This window comes from Canis lupus, chromosome X (assembly GCF_048164855.1).
Source record: "Canis lupus baileyi chromosome X, mCanLup2.hap1, whole genome shotgun sequence".
NCBI classification, from domain to species: Eukaryota; Metazoa; Chordata; class Mammalia; order Carnivora; family Canidae; genus Canis; species Canis lupus.
Window position 1 is genome coordinate 73,695,922 of NC_132876.1, and position 15,157 is coordinate 73,711,078.

The 15,157-nt window shown below is 41.7% G+C and overlaps 1 protein-coding gene across 6 annotated transcripts in view; it reads left to right on the forward strand.

Moving 5' to 3' along the window:
• The first annotated feature begins 1,370 nt into the window (after nt 1-1,370).
• VSIG4 (V-set and immunoglobulin domain containing 4) overlaps nt 1,371-15,157 on the forward strand; it is a 60,000-nt gene continuing 46,213 nt past the window's right edge. For 2 of the 6 annotated variants that reach the window (XM_072818180.1, XM_072818179.1), the window contains exons 1-3: nt 1,371-1,566; nt 12,223-12,579; nt 13,402-13,683. In XM_072818180.1, coding sequence (XP_072674281.1) covers nt 1,512-1,566; nt 12,223-12,579; nt 13,402-13,683 — 694 coding nt within the window. In that variant the 5' untranslated portion in view covers nt 1,371-1,511. The remainder of the gene's footprint in view (nt 1,567-12,222; nt 12,580-13,401; nt 13,684-15,157) is intronic. The other 4 variants (XM_072818181.1, XM_072818178.1, XM_072818177.1 and 1 more) reach the window with 3 other exon arrangements.

Consider the following 15,157-nt stretch of genomic DNA (forward strand, 5'->3'; position numbering starts at 1 on the left):
TAGTCAGAGAAAGACAAATAGAATATGATTTCACTTGTATATGGAATTTGAAAAACAAAACAAGTGAGCAAAGGGAAAGAGAGGCAGTGAAGGAGAGAGAGAAATCAAAATCAGACTTAATTATAAAGAATTCACTTATGGGCACTTGGCTGGATGAGCACTGGGTGTTATGGTATATGTTGGCAAATTGAACTCCAATAAAAAAGATAGTGGCTATCATTTTTATTGTTGTTATTGTATGTATTGTGTAGTTTGATTTTTAAAAATCTGAAATGCTATAAACATCAAATCTAATAGTGCCTTGGTTGTAATTGAGGAAGCTGATGTTCAGATTTAACTTGCTCAAATTCTCAGAATGAAGTAGATGCAGAGCCAGGCTCTTCTCCAAGTTTCCTGACTTCCTCTTCAATGTTCTTCTCAGGGCTACTGATCCCACTGTATGATTGAAATTCTTCCCCAAAGAAATGCTGTGCATGTTTCCTAGGACATTTCTTTACCTTCACATCTAGAAAGTCCTAATAAGAGGCCAGAGGTAGTTCAAAAATACAATCACCAGGCCAGACAGAAATTGAAAAGTTCAACCTAATAGAGCATACCACTACCAGGTGAATGGGTGAGTACACTAGATGTTAAGCTTAGCTTTCCCTTTAAAAAATAAACAGGATCCCTGGGTGGCTCAACAGTTTAGTGCCTGACTCCCACCCAGGGTGTGATCCTGGAGTCCCGGGATCGAGTCCCACATCAGGCTCCCTGCATGGAGCCTGCTTCTCTCTCTCAAATAAATAAAATATTTAAAGAAATAAATAATAGAATCCTAATGAGCACACTTACCACCAAAGAGGTAGAGCTATTGGAGAAAAGTGATTCAAAGAGCTTTCTGAATATGAGATATGGGAGTATATATCCCTCATGCAACTTTACCCACGGGCTTGCCAATTATTTAAGCCTTAATTTGTAGAAAGCTCTTTCATACGCTTAATCTCTTAAAATCTGAAGCCACAGGCACCAACTCCCAAGACTGTTCATTTGCATAGGTGTATCACGCAGAAGTTGACTGCTGAATATTGTACAGGTCAGCAATGTTGATCTCTCCTCCCAGGCCCACCAAAAAGGAAAATACCCCTATATTGGAGAGAAAAAACTCATCCCAAAGGTCACCCCCCTCAAACCTCTGAGTCTTGTGGAAGAAACTCAAAATAAACACAGCCTGGGAGACCAAAGACCAGAGAGACCTATTGGTTCCATGGAAAGTCAAGTCAATATCCTAGCAGGGGGAAGAATTGCTTCACTCACCCTGAACCTCCAATCCCAGGCAGGGGAGGGAAGAGGTGCTCATGTGACTTGTGCTGAAATAGGGAAGGAAGGAGAATGTGAGATGGGGCTGGGAGTCCAAGTGAGAGATATAGAGGAGGAAGGGAACTGAGTAGGCACAGACGCTGGCAGCCATCAGAAGTCTAAGCAACTTTGATATCAGGAGTCTAGAAGAAAGGACAAAAGGGATTCTGGCTGTGATGGGGCTCTTACTGGGCCTCCTGTTCCTGGGCCACCTAACAGTGGTTACCTATGGTAAGGCAGCAGAAGGGGACTGGTTGCCACTGCTGGCATGGGAAAAAGGCTGGAGGGTTGGAACTGAATGGCTACTGAGGAAAGTCTATTTCTGCTGAATAGGCGAGTGTTCTCACATAGTGCTGCAGACTCTTTCAGCTTTGAGTAGGTGAAGACTGCTGAAGAAGCCAGGAGGTAAGTTTGGGAAAAAATGAAAAGGATCCTCTCTTGAAAAACATCCACATGATTTTCTAGTACTTGCCATATCTCTGGGACATTAAGAAGGTGCTCAATGCCACCCAAATCCCTCCTCCATTTTCTTTCACCTGAAATTCTATAGTTATACCTTAACCCCTCTGTCTCCAGGTCTTGATGCTTGTTAAGATGCATAACCTTCAAAGAAGGAATGTTGTCTAATAGCTAGATTGGACCTTAAAATTGGCCTAAACCCACTCTTCACTGCTATGAACAGTGCTCAAAATATCTGTTCACATATGTCCAGTGACTGAGAATTGGCCACTTTTCCAGACTATGTAGTCTATACAAGGGCAGTTCCAAATGTTAAGAAGTTCTTCCTTGTATTTAACTAAATTCATTTCCTTGTGGCTTCTATCCTAAGTCTGCAACTGTGTTCCTTGGAGACACATAGAACATATCTACTCCCTCGATGCTGTGACAACCCTTTAGAGTTCTGAGGGCAGACATCATGTCCCCTTGATTCATCTCTTCTCCAAGATAAACAAGCCCTAACTCCTTCAACTGGTCTTCACAAGTCTTGTTTCTTACCACCTCCTGGGGAAACTCACTTCCGTGTGAATATGGACCAGTTTTTCCAGGCTACCTTTGAGAAATTAATGCTGGATATATATCCTAAAAGAGGTCTGACTATCCCATAGAAACATTATGTCCTTGGGTATTTCTCCATCTTCTTTTATATCCATGAGAATTGAGACAGATTTTTAGGTAGCTAAGCCTAAGTAATAGCTAAGTGAGACCCAAGAACACCCCAAGGTGTTCTTGCTGAATCTCTGCTTGTTCCATATCTTTAGAGGGAGAGGCCAGATGTATGTTAGCTTGGTGTCTCCTATGTGATAAGAACTCAGCTTTTCATAGCTGACTCAAATTGTGCTACTCTATCTGTGACAAATCAAATTCTAGAACCTAAAGGTAAAAGGGATATTAAATTAAGTCTCCTGGGAGGGAAAAACTGGGCTCCAGGCCACAGAGAATTAGTGGCAGAGTTACTACTACTAAATAATAGTGCTTTCTTTAACAGATAAAATATTTTCATTCTCTAACATGTTTAGAGTACCCCTTTCTATTTTCTCCAAATCTGTTAGCTTGAGCTAATGCATACAGAGACAGGACTGGGACTCAGGGTAACATCCTGTACATGTTAAAGGTAAATTGTGTATGTTTACATGTGAGTGCTCTCATGTATATTGTTTCCTCCTCAGCCTGTGAAGTCCTCTAGACCTGGAAGCAGGTCTTCCTTTTGTGTGGAGTGTTCAACACTATAAACCTGAAGCTCTGGACCATTAACACATTCCCTCTCCTTGGATCTCAGTGTTTCTAGGCTATTTTTACAGTGAGGAGGTCAGCTTGGCTGGCCTCAAAGGACCCTGCCAGCTGAGCAGCACTTTAGAACTGTAGATTCACTTCTAAAAAGCTTCTAGGGGCCAGAATCAGCTGCTAGGTCAAAGACACATGTTGAAATAATCATAATAAAAATAAATTATTTTTTTAAAATATGAACATAAATGATAATAAAAAATAAATTTTATTTTATAAACATTGTAAATATTTTATTAACACTTATTATCTAAGCTAATATTCTATCCAGGAGTCAACCAAAGAGAGGGAGAGAGGCCAGACATGGAGATGTGGGATTCTGGGAAGAGCTCACTTTATGTTATGGTGAGAAGAGGAAGATTTAAAAAGGGACCCAGAATTGGCTCTATAAATAGGCCTATGCCCAGAAAGCCTTTCCTTTCTTTAGAATTGTTACATAGGCCCCAGGTTTTGCTCTTCCAAGTCCAGTTCCTATACCCAGAATGGGCTTCAGTACTGTCCCCTCTTTCTCAAATTAATTTTTTTCTTTTTTTAATAAATTAATTTTTTATTGGTGTTCAATTTACCAACATACAGAATAACACCCAGGGCTCATTCCGTCAAGTGTCCCCCTCAGTGCCAGTCACCCACTCACCCCCACCCCCCGGCCTCCTCCCCTTCCACCACCCCTAGTTCGTTTCCCAGAGTTAGGAGTCTATGTTCTGTCTCCCTTTCTGATATTTCCCACACATTTCCTCTCCCTTCCCTTATATTCCCTTTCACTATTATTTATATTCCCCAAATGAATGAGACCATACACTGTTTGTCCTTCTCCGATTGACTTACTTCACTCAGCATAATACCCTCCAGTTCCATCCACGCTGAAGCAAATGGTGGGTATTTGTCGTTTCTAATGGCTGAGTAATATTCCATTGTATACATAAACCACATCTTTATCCATTCATCTTTCGATGGACACTGAGGATCCTTCCACAGTTTGGCTATTGTGGACATTGCTGCTATAAATATTGGGGTGCAGGTGTCTCAGCATTTCATTGCATCTGTATCTTCCCAAAGATACAGCCTTGTGTCCTGGGGATAAATCCTACTTGGTCATGGTGAATAATTTTCTTAATGTGCTATTTGATTCTATTAGCTAGTATCTTGTTGAGAATTTTTGCATCCATGTTCATCAGGGATAGTGGTCTGTAATTCTCCTTTTTGGTGGGGTCTTTGTCTGGTTTTGGAATTAAGGTGATGCTGGCCTCATAGAATGAATTTGGAAGTACTCCATCTCTTTCTATCTTTCCAAACAGCTTTAGTAGAATAGGTATGATTTCTTCCTTAAACGTTTGATAGAATTCCCCTGGGAAGCCATCTGGCCCTGGACTCTTGTGTCTTGGGAGGTTTTGGATGACTGCTTCAATTTTCTCCCTGGTTATTGGCCTGTTCAGGTTTTCTATTTCTTCCTGTTCCAGTTTTGGTAGTTTGTGGCTTTCCAGGAATGCGTCCATTTCTTCTAGATTGCCTAATTTATTGGCGTATAGCTGTTCATAATATGTTTTTAAAATCATTTGTATTTCCTTGGTGTTGGTAGTGATCTCTCCTTTCTCATTCATGAGTTTATTAATTTGAGTCTCCTCTCTCTTCTTTTTAATAAGGTTGGCTAATGGTTTGTCTCTCTTATTAATTCTTTCAAAAAACCAACTTCTAGTTCTGTTGATCTGTTCCACAGTTCTTCTGGTCTCGATTTCGTTGAGTTCTGCTCGAATTTTAATTAACTCTCCTCTTCTGCTGGGCTTAGGGTCCATCTGCTGTTTTTTCTCTAGCTCCTTTATGTGTAAGGTCAGCTGTTGTGTTTGAGTTCTTTCCAGTTTTTGAATGGATGCTTGTATTGCGATGTATTTCCCCCTTAGGACTGCTATTGCTGCATCCCAAAGATTTTGAACGGTTGTATCTTGATTCTCATTAGTTTCCATGAATCTTTTTAATTCTTCCTTAATTTCCTGGTTGGGGATCCCTGTGTGACGCAGCGGTTTGGCGCCTGCCTTTGGCCCAGGGCGCCATCCTGGAGACCCGGGATCGAATCCCACATCGGGCTCCCGGTGCATGGAGCCTGCTTCTCCCTCTGCCTGTGTCTCTGCCTCTCTCTCTCTCACTGTGTGCCTATCATAAATAAAAAATAAAAAAAAGAAAAATTTCCTGGTTGACCCTTTCATCTTTTAGCAGGATGGTCCTTAACCTCCACGTGTTTGAGGTCCTTCCAAACTTCTTGTTGTGATGTAGTTCTAATTTCAAGGCATTATGGTCTGAGAATATCCAGGGGACGATCCCAATCTTTTGGTATAGGTTCAGACCCGATTTGTGACCCAGTATGTGGTCTATTCTGGAGTAAGTTCCATGTGCACTTGAGAAGAATGTGTATTCAGTTGAGTTTGGATGTAAAGTTCTGTAGATATCTGTGAAATCCATCTGGTCCAGTGTATCATTTAAAGCTCTCGTTTCTTTGGAGATGTTGTGCTTAGAAGACCTATCGAGGGTAGAAAGACCTAGACTGAAGTCATCAAGTATAAGTGTATTATTATCTAACTATTTCTTCACTTTGGTTATTAATTGGTTTAAATATTTGGCAGCTCCCACATTCGGGGCATATATATTGAGGATTGTTAAGTCCTCTTGCTGGATAGATCCTTTAAGTATGATATAGTGTCCCTCTTCATCTCTCACTACAGTCTTTGGGGTAAATTTTAGTTTATCTGATATAAGGATGGCTACCCCTGCTTTCTTATGAGGACCATTTGAATGGTAAATGGTTCTCCAACCTTTTATTTTCAGGTTGTAGGTGTCCTTCTGTCTAAAATGAGTGTCTTGTAGACAGCAAATAGATGGGTCCTGCTTTTTTATCCAGTCTGAAACCCTGAGCTTTTTGATGGGGTCATTAAGCCCGTTCACGTTCAGAGTTACTATTGACAGATATGAGTTTAGTGTCATCATGATATCTATTCAGTCCTTGTTTTTGTGGATTGTTCCACTGAACTTCTTCTTAAAGGGGAATTTTAAGAGTCCCCCTTAAAATTTCTTGCAGAGCTGGTTTGGAGTTCACATATTCTTTCAGTTCCTGCCTGTCTTGGAAGCTCTTTATCTCTCCTTCCATTTTTTTTAAAGATTTTATTTATTTATGAGAGACATAGAGAGAGAGAGGCAGAGACACAGGCAGAGGGAGAGGCAGGCTCCATGCAGGGAGCCCGACGTGGGACTCGATTGTGGGACTCCAGGATCGCGCCCTGGGCCAAAGGCAGGCGCTAAACCGCTGAGCCACCCCGGGACCCCTCTCCTTCCATTTTGAATGAGAGCCTTGCTGGATAAAGTATTCTTGGTTGCATGTTCTTCTCCTTTAGGACCCTGAATATATCCTGCCACCACTTTCTGGCCTGCCAGGTCTCTGTGGAGAGGTCTGCTGTTACCCTAATATTCCTCCCCATAAAAGTCAGGGATTTCTTGTCTCTTGCTGCTTTAAGGATCTTCTCTTTATCTTTGGAATTTGCAAGCTTCACTATTAAATGTCGAGGTGTTGAACGGTTTTTATTGATTTTAGGGGGGATCTCTCTATTTCCCTGATCTGAATGCCTGTTTCCCTTCCCAGATTAGGAAAGTTTTCAGCTAGGATTTGTTCAAATACATATTCTGGCCCTCTGGCCCTTTGGGCACCCTCGGGAACCCCAATTAAACGTAGTTTTTTCTTCCTCAGGCTGTGGTTTATTTCCCTTAATCTGTCTTCATGGTCTTTTAATTGTCTGTCTCTTTTTTCCTCAGCTTCCCTCTTTGCCATCAACTTGTCTTCTATGTCACTCACTCGTTCTTCCACCTCGTTAACCCTCATTATTAGGACTTCTAGTTTGGTTTGCATCTCATTCAATTCATTTTTAATTTCTGCATGATTGGATCTAAATTCTGCAGTCATGAATTCTCTTGAGTCCTTTATGCTTTTTTCTAGAGCCACCAGTAGCTGTATAATAGTGCTTCTGAATTGGCTTTCTGACATTGAATTGTAATCCAGATTTTGTAATTCTGTGGGAGAGAGGACTGTTTCTGATTTTTTCTTTTGAGGTGAGGTTTTCCTTCTAGTCATTTTGCTCCGTGCAGAGTGGCTAAAAACAAGTTGTATTGGGAAAAGGAGAAAAAAAGAGAGAAGAAAAGAAAAGAGAAAAAGAAAAAAGAAAAAAGGAAGAAAAAAGGAAAAAAGAGAAGAAAAAGAGAAAGAAAAATAAAGAAAGGGGAAAAAAGGGTGGGGGAAGCAATCATTAATCAAAAAGAAAGAAAAAAAAAAAACCACGGGGGAGTATCTTCTGATTCTGTATACTTTAAGTCCCTTGGCTTCCCCTGGAACTTGTCCGTCTAGCTGGTCTTCTGGGGGAGGGGCCTGTTGTGCTGATTTTCAGGTGTTAGCACTTGGGGGAGCCTGGTGCAGGGCTCAGTGGGGGTTGTTTACCCCGTGAGGCCCCTGGAGGAACAACCCCAGTGGCTGTGGCAGCTCTGGAAACCTGGATTCAGCCCCCACAGTAACTACAGAGCTCTCTGTCTGCAGGGCCTGGAGGCTCTGAGGCGGGGCCTCTGATCTGCTCAGCTTGGGGCAGGAGCGTCTTTGCTGTCATGGGCCCTCCAGGCCTCTGCCTGTCCCGGGGGAGGCTGGATCCTGGGCTGTGTCCTGGTGCCCTGTGCTCTGGGGCCTGCGCTGTTGGATTTACCCTCCCGGCCGCACAGCCGCCTCTCCGCAGAGCCACCCCTGAGCCCCTCCGAGCTGCTCCCGGGGCCACGCAGCCCCCTCCGCGGAGCCGCCGCCTGAGCCCCTCCAAGCTGCTCCAGGTCCCGCAGTGCGCGCTGCAGCCCTTAGGGAGCCTGGCGCACTCTCCTGGGCGTGTAGGTATCTGTTAGTGTCTCAGGGAGCCTGAGGGCATCCCCACCCTCCTGAGGTCCTGCTCTAACTCCCTGTGGGCGCCTTTCCACCTGGGAAGGTTGGTGCAGCTCCTGCTTCTCCGGGACAGGGCTCTCCTGTCCTGGGGACACTCGCCCGACCTTAGCCTGGCTCCTTGCGGGGCCCCTCCCCCTTGGATGCCTTTTGTTTCTTTCTTTTTCCCCGTCTTCCTACCTTGATAGAAGCACGAACTCTTCTCACTGTAGCATTCCAGCTGTTCTCTCTTTAAATCTCAGGCCGAATTCGTAGATTTTCAGGATGATTTGAAGGTTATCTAGGTAATTTGGTGGGGACAGGTGATTTGGGGACCCTACTCTTCCGCCATCTTGCCCCTCCTCCCTTAAATTCTTTTTCAATAAAGCCCCTTGAGTCGATGCTTAGCCCTGGTTTTCCTCCTGTGGGGGTATAATATTTGAAGAAAATCAATTTTTCCCTGAGAAATGAGAGCAAGGACTGGGAAAGGCTTTTCAGAAAGTAGCCAGCAGATAGGGATTCTTTTCCTAGGAATTTAGGTGGATATTATCCTAGAATAACATTCTTTAAGCCATGTCAAGTAGGCTCAAGTAAGGGGTTACTAGTTTCAGTTGTGGATATTAGATGAATAAGGTAAGAAGGCAGTGTAGCATCTTTATTCTAGGCCTCTAGGCCGAGCTCAGCTCCTGCTTTCTATGACTTTGGATAATCATGTTTCTCTCTCAGCTCGTCTATGTGTATTATGGAGGAAAGCAACTAAAAGCTTTTGCAGCTCTGCCATTCTAGAATTCTTCAAATTCTGTATTTCCTGGTACCTCAAGCTCTGTTACACCAAATATCTCAAAATTTGGTGGTTTTCTTGGATCTATAATGGGCAGAATATTCCCCCAGGAGGTGAGGTTTTCCTGAAATAGATTTTCCCTACCCAGTCTTCCAGCAAAGATAGGTGTATTGCTTAATTTCACCAACATTTCATATTGGCTATCAAGTCAGCCCTGTTGCTGTAGATACAGGCTACTCTGTCCTTTTCAACTGCCTTATAATCCAACGATGGCCTATTTCCTCCCCATAACTTTGGAGGTTCCCTCAGGTCGGTGAGGGTAGCTGTTTACCTTCTCATGTGCTAACTTCTCCTTCAGGTCATCATTAGAGCTGACAAATATCTAATCTAATCTAATCAATCTGTCCACTCTGGGGAAGACATATAGGGGACTTCTATAATATAAGAAGAATCAATACAAGTTTCTTTTGAAGGTATGAGACAGATCTGGCATTTATCCAGCACTTACTGAATGCTAGCCATTATCCTATGTGCTTTCACAGCTATAAGCTCATTTGATCGTCAAAATAACCCTCCATGGAAGGCTTATTATTACCTCCATTTTATTGATGACCTGAAGCTCAGATAGGTTTAGCAATTTACTCAAGGTTGCACAGAGATGTGGTGACACAGGTCACATGTTAAGACAAACCTTGGACTTTTATTGGTGTTATTCTTCTTACTACATCATGTAGTCTTTTGCTATTTTCCTGATCTCGCTAGGTGCTACTCTTCAGTGTTTCCCTAGTCTCTCTGAGAACCACAAGGATAGTTAGAAGGTGTAAGTCAATTATACTGAGGTTACCTTCACTTTGGAGATCAGAGTACAAGGTCTTTGTGTGTGTGATGCCCTGTGCCTACCCTACACTTCCTCTTTGTGATACCAATGAAGCAAGAGGAGGAAGAAGAGAAAACAAGAAAAAGAAGGAGGAAGAATAGAAGCTAGATGGAAGAAAGGGTTGAAGGAAGGAAAGAAGGTAGGAGAGGGGAAGAAAAAATAAAAGGGGAAAAAACAGGTAATTCTTAGAAATCTGGTTACTAACCCTGTCCCATACCCCTATTCTGGAATGTAGGGGAAAGAGTCAACTGTGACCTACTTTTAGAAGTGACTTTCAAGACTGAAAAATTGAGACTGGCTATTTACAATATTGACAGACCAGAGTGGACTATATAAGAATCCCCAGGAAGTTTCCAGAGAGGGTTATACAAGCAGTTCCCCCAAGATCAGAGAGAAAACATACAAACACATAACAAAGGCATTTTCAGCTGTTCCAGATGTCCTCACAACAGATTGCTGCCCTTTTGTCAGGAAAAGAGTGTGAGAACGCTTTTCAGAGGAGAGGCAGCAGATTTGGGAGAGCTGGAAGAAGATTAGTAAGAAAGAGCACATTAAAAAAAAAAGAGCACTTTAAACCAAAAGGCTTAGATGGTTTTCATGGGGCTTAAGGCTGGTATGTGTGTGCTTGCAAGTGACACATATGTGTTCATGATGATGATAATCCATGTCTGTATGCATATGGTGGTCTGGACCAGCAATAGAACAGTAAAACTCACTACCATCTGGTGAAAGTTCACCACCACCTAGAAAATAAAATTATTTAACTTCCATTTCCATTGTAGTCTATAAGCACTGAACCATCTAGAAGTGGAAGGGACCTTAAAGAGTAATGCTGTCCAAGACCTAAACAAAGCTCACTACTTCTCCCAGACCACTTAGTCATTCAATAAACAGTTCTGATTAATTATCAAGTTCATTGTTAGGACAAACCAAAATCTTCCCCTATCGCATTCCCATTTGTGGGTCAGAGTTCTGCTCCCTGCTCAATTTGAAACACTCCAGAAACTATGTGGTGGATTTAACAACATGGTCTCATGTTTATTTACTCTTTTTACTCAACACTTTTACCTTGGCCAAAATATGCTGGTAATGTTTTAAGAATCTCTGATGAGGACACAGGCTAGTGTCACCACATCAGTGGTACTTAGTATTTGGCAATAAATTCTGAGAGCAAGAATCCTCCCATCCTACTATCTGTTTGACTGAAGCCTTGGAATATTGGGCTACATAACAGGCATTTATTCAGTAATATCTTACATTTTTTTAAATTTTTTTTTAAATTTATGATAGTCACACACAGAGAGAGAGAGAGAGAAGCAGAGACATAGGCAGAGGGAGAAGCAGGCTCCATGCACCTGGAGCCCGACGTGGGACTCGATCCCGGGTCTCCAGGACCGCGCCCTGGGCCAAAGGCAGGCGCCAAACCACTGCGCCACCCAGGGATCCCACATCTTACATTTTGAACCTCCTTCTTCTAGGACAGATATAAAGAAATTGTCTACATACAATCCCTCACTCCTGGTTAAAGTTAAATAAAACACAAAATCCTCAAAATAAGAGCTTATGAATGAAAATTTCTAGTAGGAAATGATGGCTCTGTCACACCCCCAATTCCTCTCCCCTATTCTTCCCTCCCCAGCACACTAATGAGCAATCTCCTATTGGTCCTACTACCATCCTTACCACAGCCAGCTCTAGTATTTTATTCAGACCTTTTTCCTTTTCAGACATTTTCCTCTCCATTCTTCCTCAGGATGGAATTTTCCAATATACATTTGGTGAAACCTAAAAGAAACCAAAAGTGAAATACAGAAAGAGATGTCAGAAAAAAAGGTCAAGTTTACAAAGTGCAGATTTCAAATTCAACAATAACTAATGATTTTTGTTAAACATTTCACACAAATTTCCACCCTCAGAATTGTCCTTTGTCTGTGTCCTTCCTTCCTTCCAAAGAAGAGCTTAGCGTTAGGGATCTAAATACTGAGACTTTCTGAGGGAGCAATAGGAAATAAGCAGGGAATATGGCCCTTTCTTTCTTAGGTCTGTAGTCCCCACATTTCTCCAGGTATATAATTACATAGTAAAATATCCCAGATACAACTTTTCAACATTTGCTCCTATGCTTCCTTTGAAAAACATTGAAAGAAGTTCTTTTTTATAGACTTACAGAATTTCAGAGTTTGAAGAAAGCTTAGAGATCATTCCATTCATACTCTCTACATTATAGATTAATAAAATGGGTCCTCATGGTGGAAAGTGACTTATCCAGCGTCATCTCAAAGCAAAGCAGTGACAGGAAAGGAATTTTAAACTGTCAAGAGCCAAACAGTGCTGGGAGATTTCCTTCTGAGGACTGTTTCTGATTGATGGGAAGGCTGGCAGAGAACAAAAGGGAACATGAAATCTGAAAATATGATGGAAGGAAATTTGAGAGGTGTCTCAGAAGCCTCTTGAAGTCCTCCACTGCCATCCTAGCTCCCAGGTGGGTGTGCCATCTATGTCTGCTTTCTTCCTCCTCTTCAGGCCATCCCATCCTGGAAGCACCTGAAAGTGTGACAGGGCCTTGGAAGGGGGATGTGAATATTCCCTGCACCTATGGTCCTCTGCAAGGCTACACTCAAGTCATGGTAAAGTGGCTAGTACAACGTGGCTGGGACCCAGTCACCATCTTCCTACGTGATTCCTCTGGAGACCATATCCAGCTAGCAAAGTACCGAGGCCGCCTGCAAGTGAATCACGAGGTTCCAGGAGATGTGTCCCTCCAACTGAACACCCTGGAAATGGATGACCGGAGCCACTACACGTGTGAAGTCACTTGGCAGACCCCTAGTGGCAACCAAGTGGTGAGAGATAAGATCATCGATCTACGCATCCAGAAAGGTAAGTCACTGTGAGAGTAGGAAAGCACTGATAGACAAAGACCAAATAGAAGACAGTAATCCTAGAAAACCTCTAGAAACCCAGATAATTTTGTTCACTTGTACACAGGCTTTTATCAGTCATATGTATTAATCAGGAAATGTGGAAAGGCAGAGGGTCCTCAGGGTCATCACTCTCATAGTATAATTTAAGAAATGTTGGGAAGGGTTTCTGGCTTTTAAATCTCTACCCCTTCAAGTGTCCCAGAAATTTTAGCATCCACACCCTGGTTGCCCTCCTTGGGCTCTGGTTCTTGAAAGTCATAAAAATGAGTATATCTATCTAATCAGGATATTAGAGGGTAAATAGATGCTGACAAAGAAGCTCTGGTGAAAGGGATACTGGGTTTAGTCAAGATACATTTTGCTGATTTGACAGTTTCGTGAAAACCCTGGTCCTGGTAATCCCTGATAATCCAAAAGTGCCAACAACCCAAAATCTCTGTCCACTAAAGCCTAAAGAAACCTCTCTCTCTCTCTCTCTCTCTCTCTCTCTCTCTATATATATATATATATATATATATATATATATATATATATATATATATATATTTTAACTCTGGATTATCCAAAATGTTGATAACACAAAACAGTACCTAATATTCCAAAGGAAGCTATTTTTATTTACATTATCCTATTTCTTACTCTCCTCCTTAATAAGTAGCCCCTTTTATTGTCCTTTGCAGATATATAATTATCTCTGTACCCAGCAAGGATGACTCAGCCTTGTCTTCACATATCCTTATAACTTCCCAGAGCCTCTGCTTTTGTCTTCCTTTTGCAGTCTCTGTTTCCAAACCCACAGTGACGACTGGCAGTGGCTATGGCTTCACAGTGCCCCAGGGAATGAGGATTAGCCTTCAATGCCAGGCTTGGGGTTCTCCTCCCATCAGTTATGTTTGGTACAAGGAACAGACCAACAATCAAGAACCTATCAAAGTAGCAGTGTTGAGTACTCTACTCTTCAAGCATGCTATGGTGGCTGACTCTGGATCCTATTTCTGTGCTGCCAAAGGCCGGGTAGGCTCTGAGCAGCGCAGCAACATTGTGAAGTTTGTGGTCAAAGGTGAGCAATCCTTTCTTTTGGTGATCCTTGCAATGGACCATCTTGTACTGAAGATACCTTGTACAGAGAAGAGAGTTTGTATGTGTGGAGATAGAGGGTGTCCTGGGTTGCACAATCACAAAGAAAGAAAAATTCTGGACTGATGATAATAAGGCTGGAGACAATGCCTGTCATGTTGTAGGTTAAGAAGATAAAGACAGTAAAGGGGAAAGTGACATTCACTAATTAAATCATATTTGCCAGATACAATTCACAAGAATTTAACACACATTTTGTAATTGAATCCCATATCTATCTCATGAGATAGCTATAATTACTCTCATTCTACAGAAGAAACTGAAAATCATAAAGGGACATTTATTTGCCCAGGAGCTCACGGTTAGGAAGTTCAAGTTGGAACTTGCACACAGATCACATACTCTTTCCATTATGTCTGATTTTCTCTTATGGTTGAATCTTATTTATTTGTTTGTTGTCTTTTTTTAGTATAGTTGACACACAGTGTTATATTAGTTTCAGGTAGACAACATAGTGATTTGACAAGTTTATACATTATTCTGTGTTCACCACAAGTTTAGCTGCAATTATATCACTATTACAATGTCATTGACTATAGTCCTTTTACTGTGCCTTTTAAACTTCTTTTATTCCCTAACTGGAAGCCTGTATCTCTCACATCTCCTCACACATCCACTCTGGCAAAAATCAGTTTGTTCTCTGCATTAATGGGTCTGATTCTACTTTTTGTTTATTCATTTCTTTGGCCCGATATGGTCTTTTTATGTATGTATGTATGTATGTATGTATGTATGTATGTATGTATGTGTGTATGAGAGAGACAGAGAAAGCACTAGCAGGAGAAGGACAGAGGCTGAGGGAGAGGGACAAGGAGACTCCTCGCTGAGTAGAGAGCCTGGTCCAGGGATTGATTCCAGGACCCCAAGACTATGACCTGAGCTGAAGTCAGACATTCACCCAACTGAGCCATCTAGGCACCCCAGTATTTGCCTTTCTTAGTTTAACATATTTCACTTAGCTTAATACCCTCTAGGTTCACCATTTTGTCTCAAAAGACATAAATTTATCCTCTTTTATGGCTGTGTAATATACAGATATTATATCACACGTAATATATATCACACCTTCTTTATCCTTTTGTCTATCGATGGACACTTAAGTTGCTTTTATATCATGGCTAATGTAAATAATGCTGCAATAAACATAGAGGTATACATATCTTTTCAACTTAGTGTTTTCATTTTCTGTGAGTAAATTCCCAAAGGCAGAATTATTGGATCATATAGTATTTCTATTTTTAATTTTTTTGAAAACTTCCATATTGTTTTACATAGTGGCTCTACCAGTTTGCATTCTCACCAATAGTGTATGAAGTGATTTCTCCACATCTTCACCAATACTTGTTATGGCTTGTATTTTTTATTTTAACCATTCTGACAGGTATAAGGTGATATGT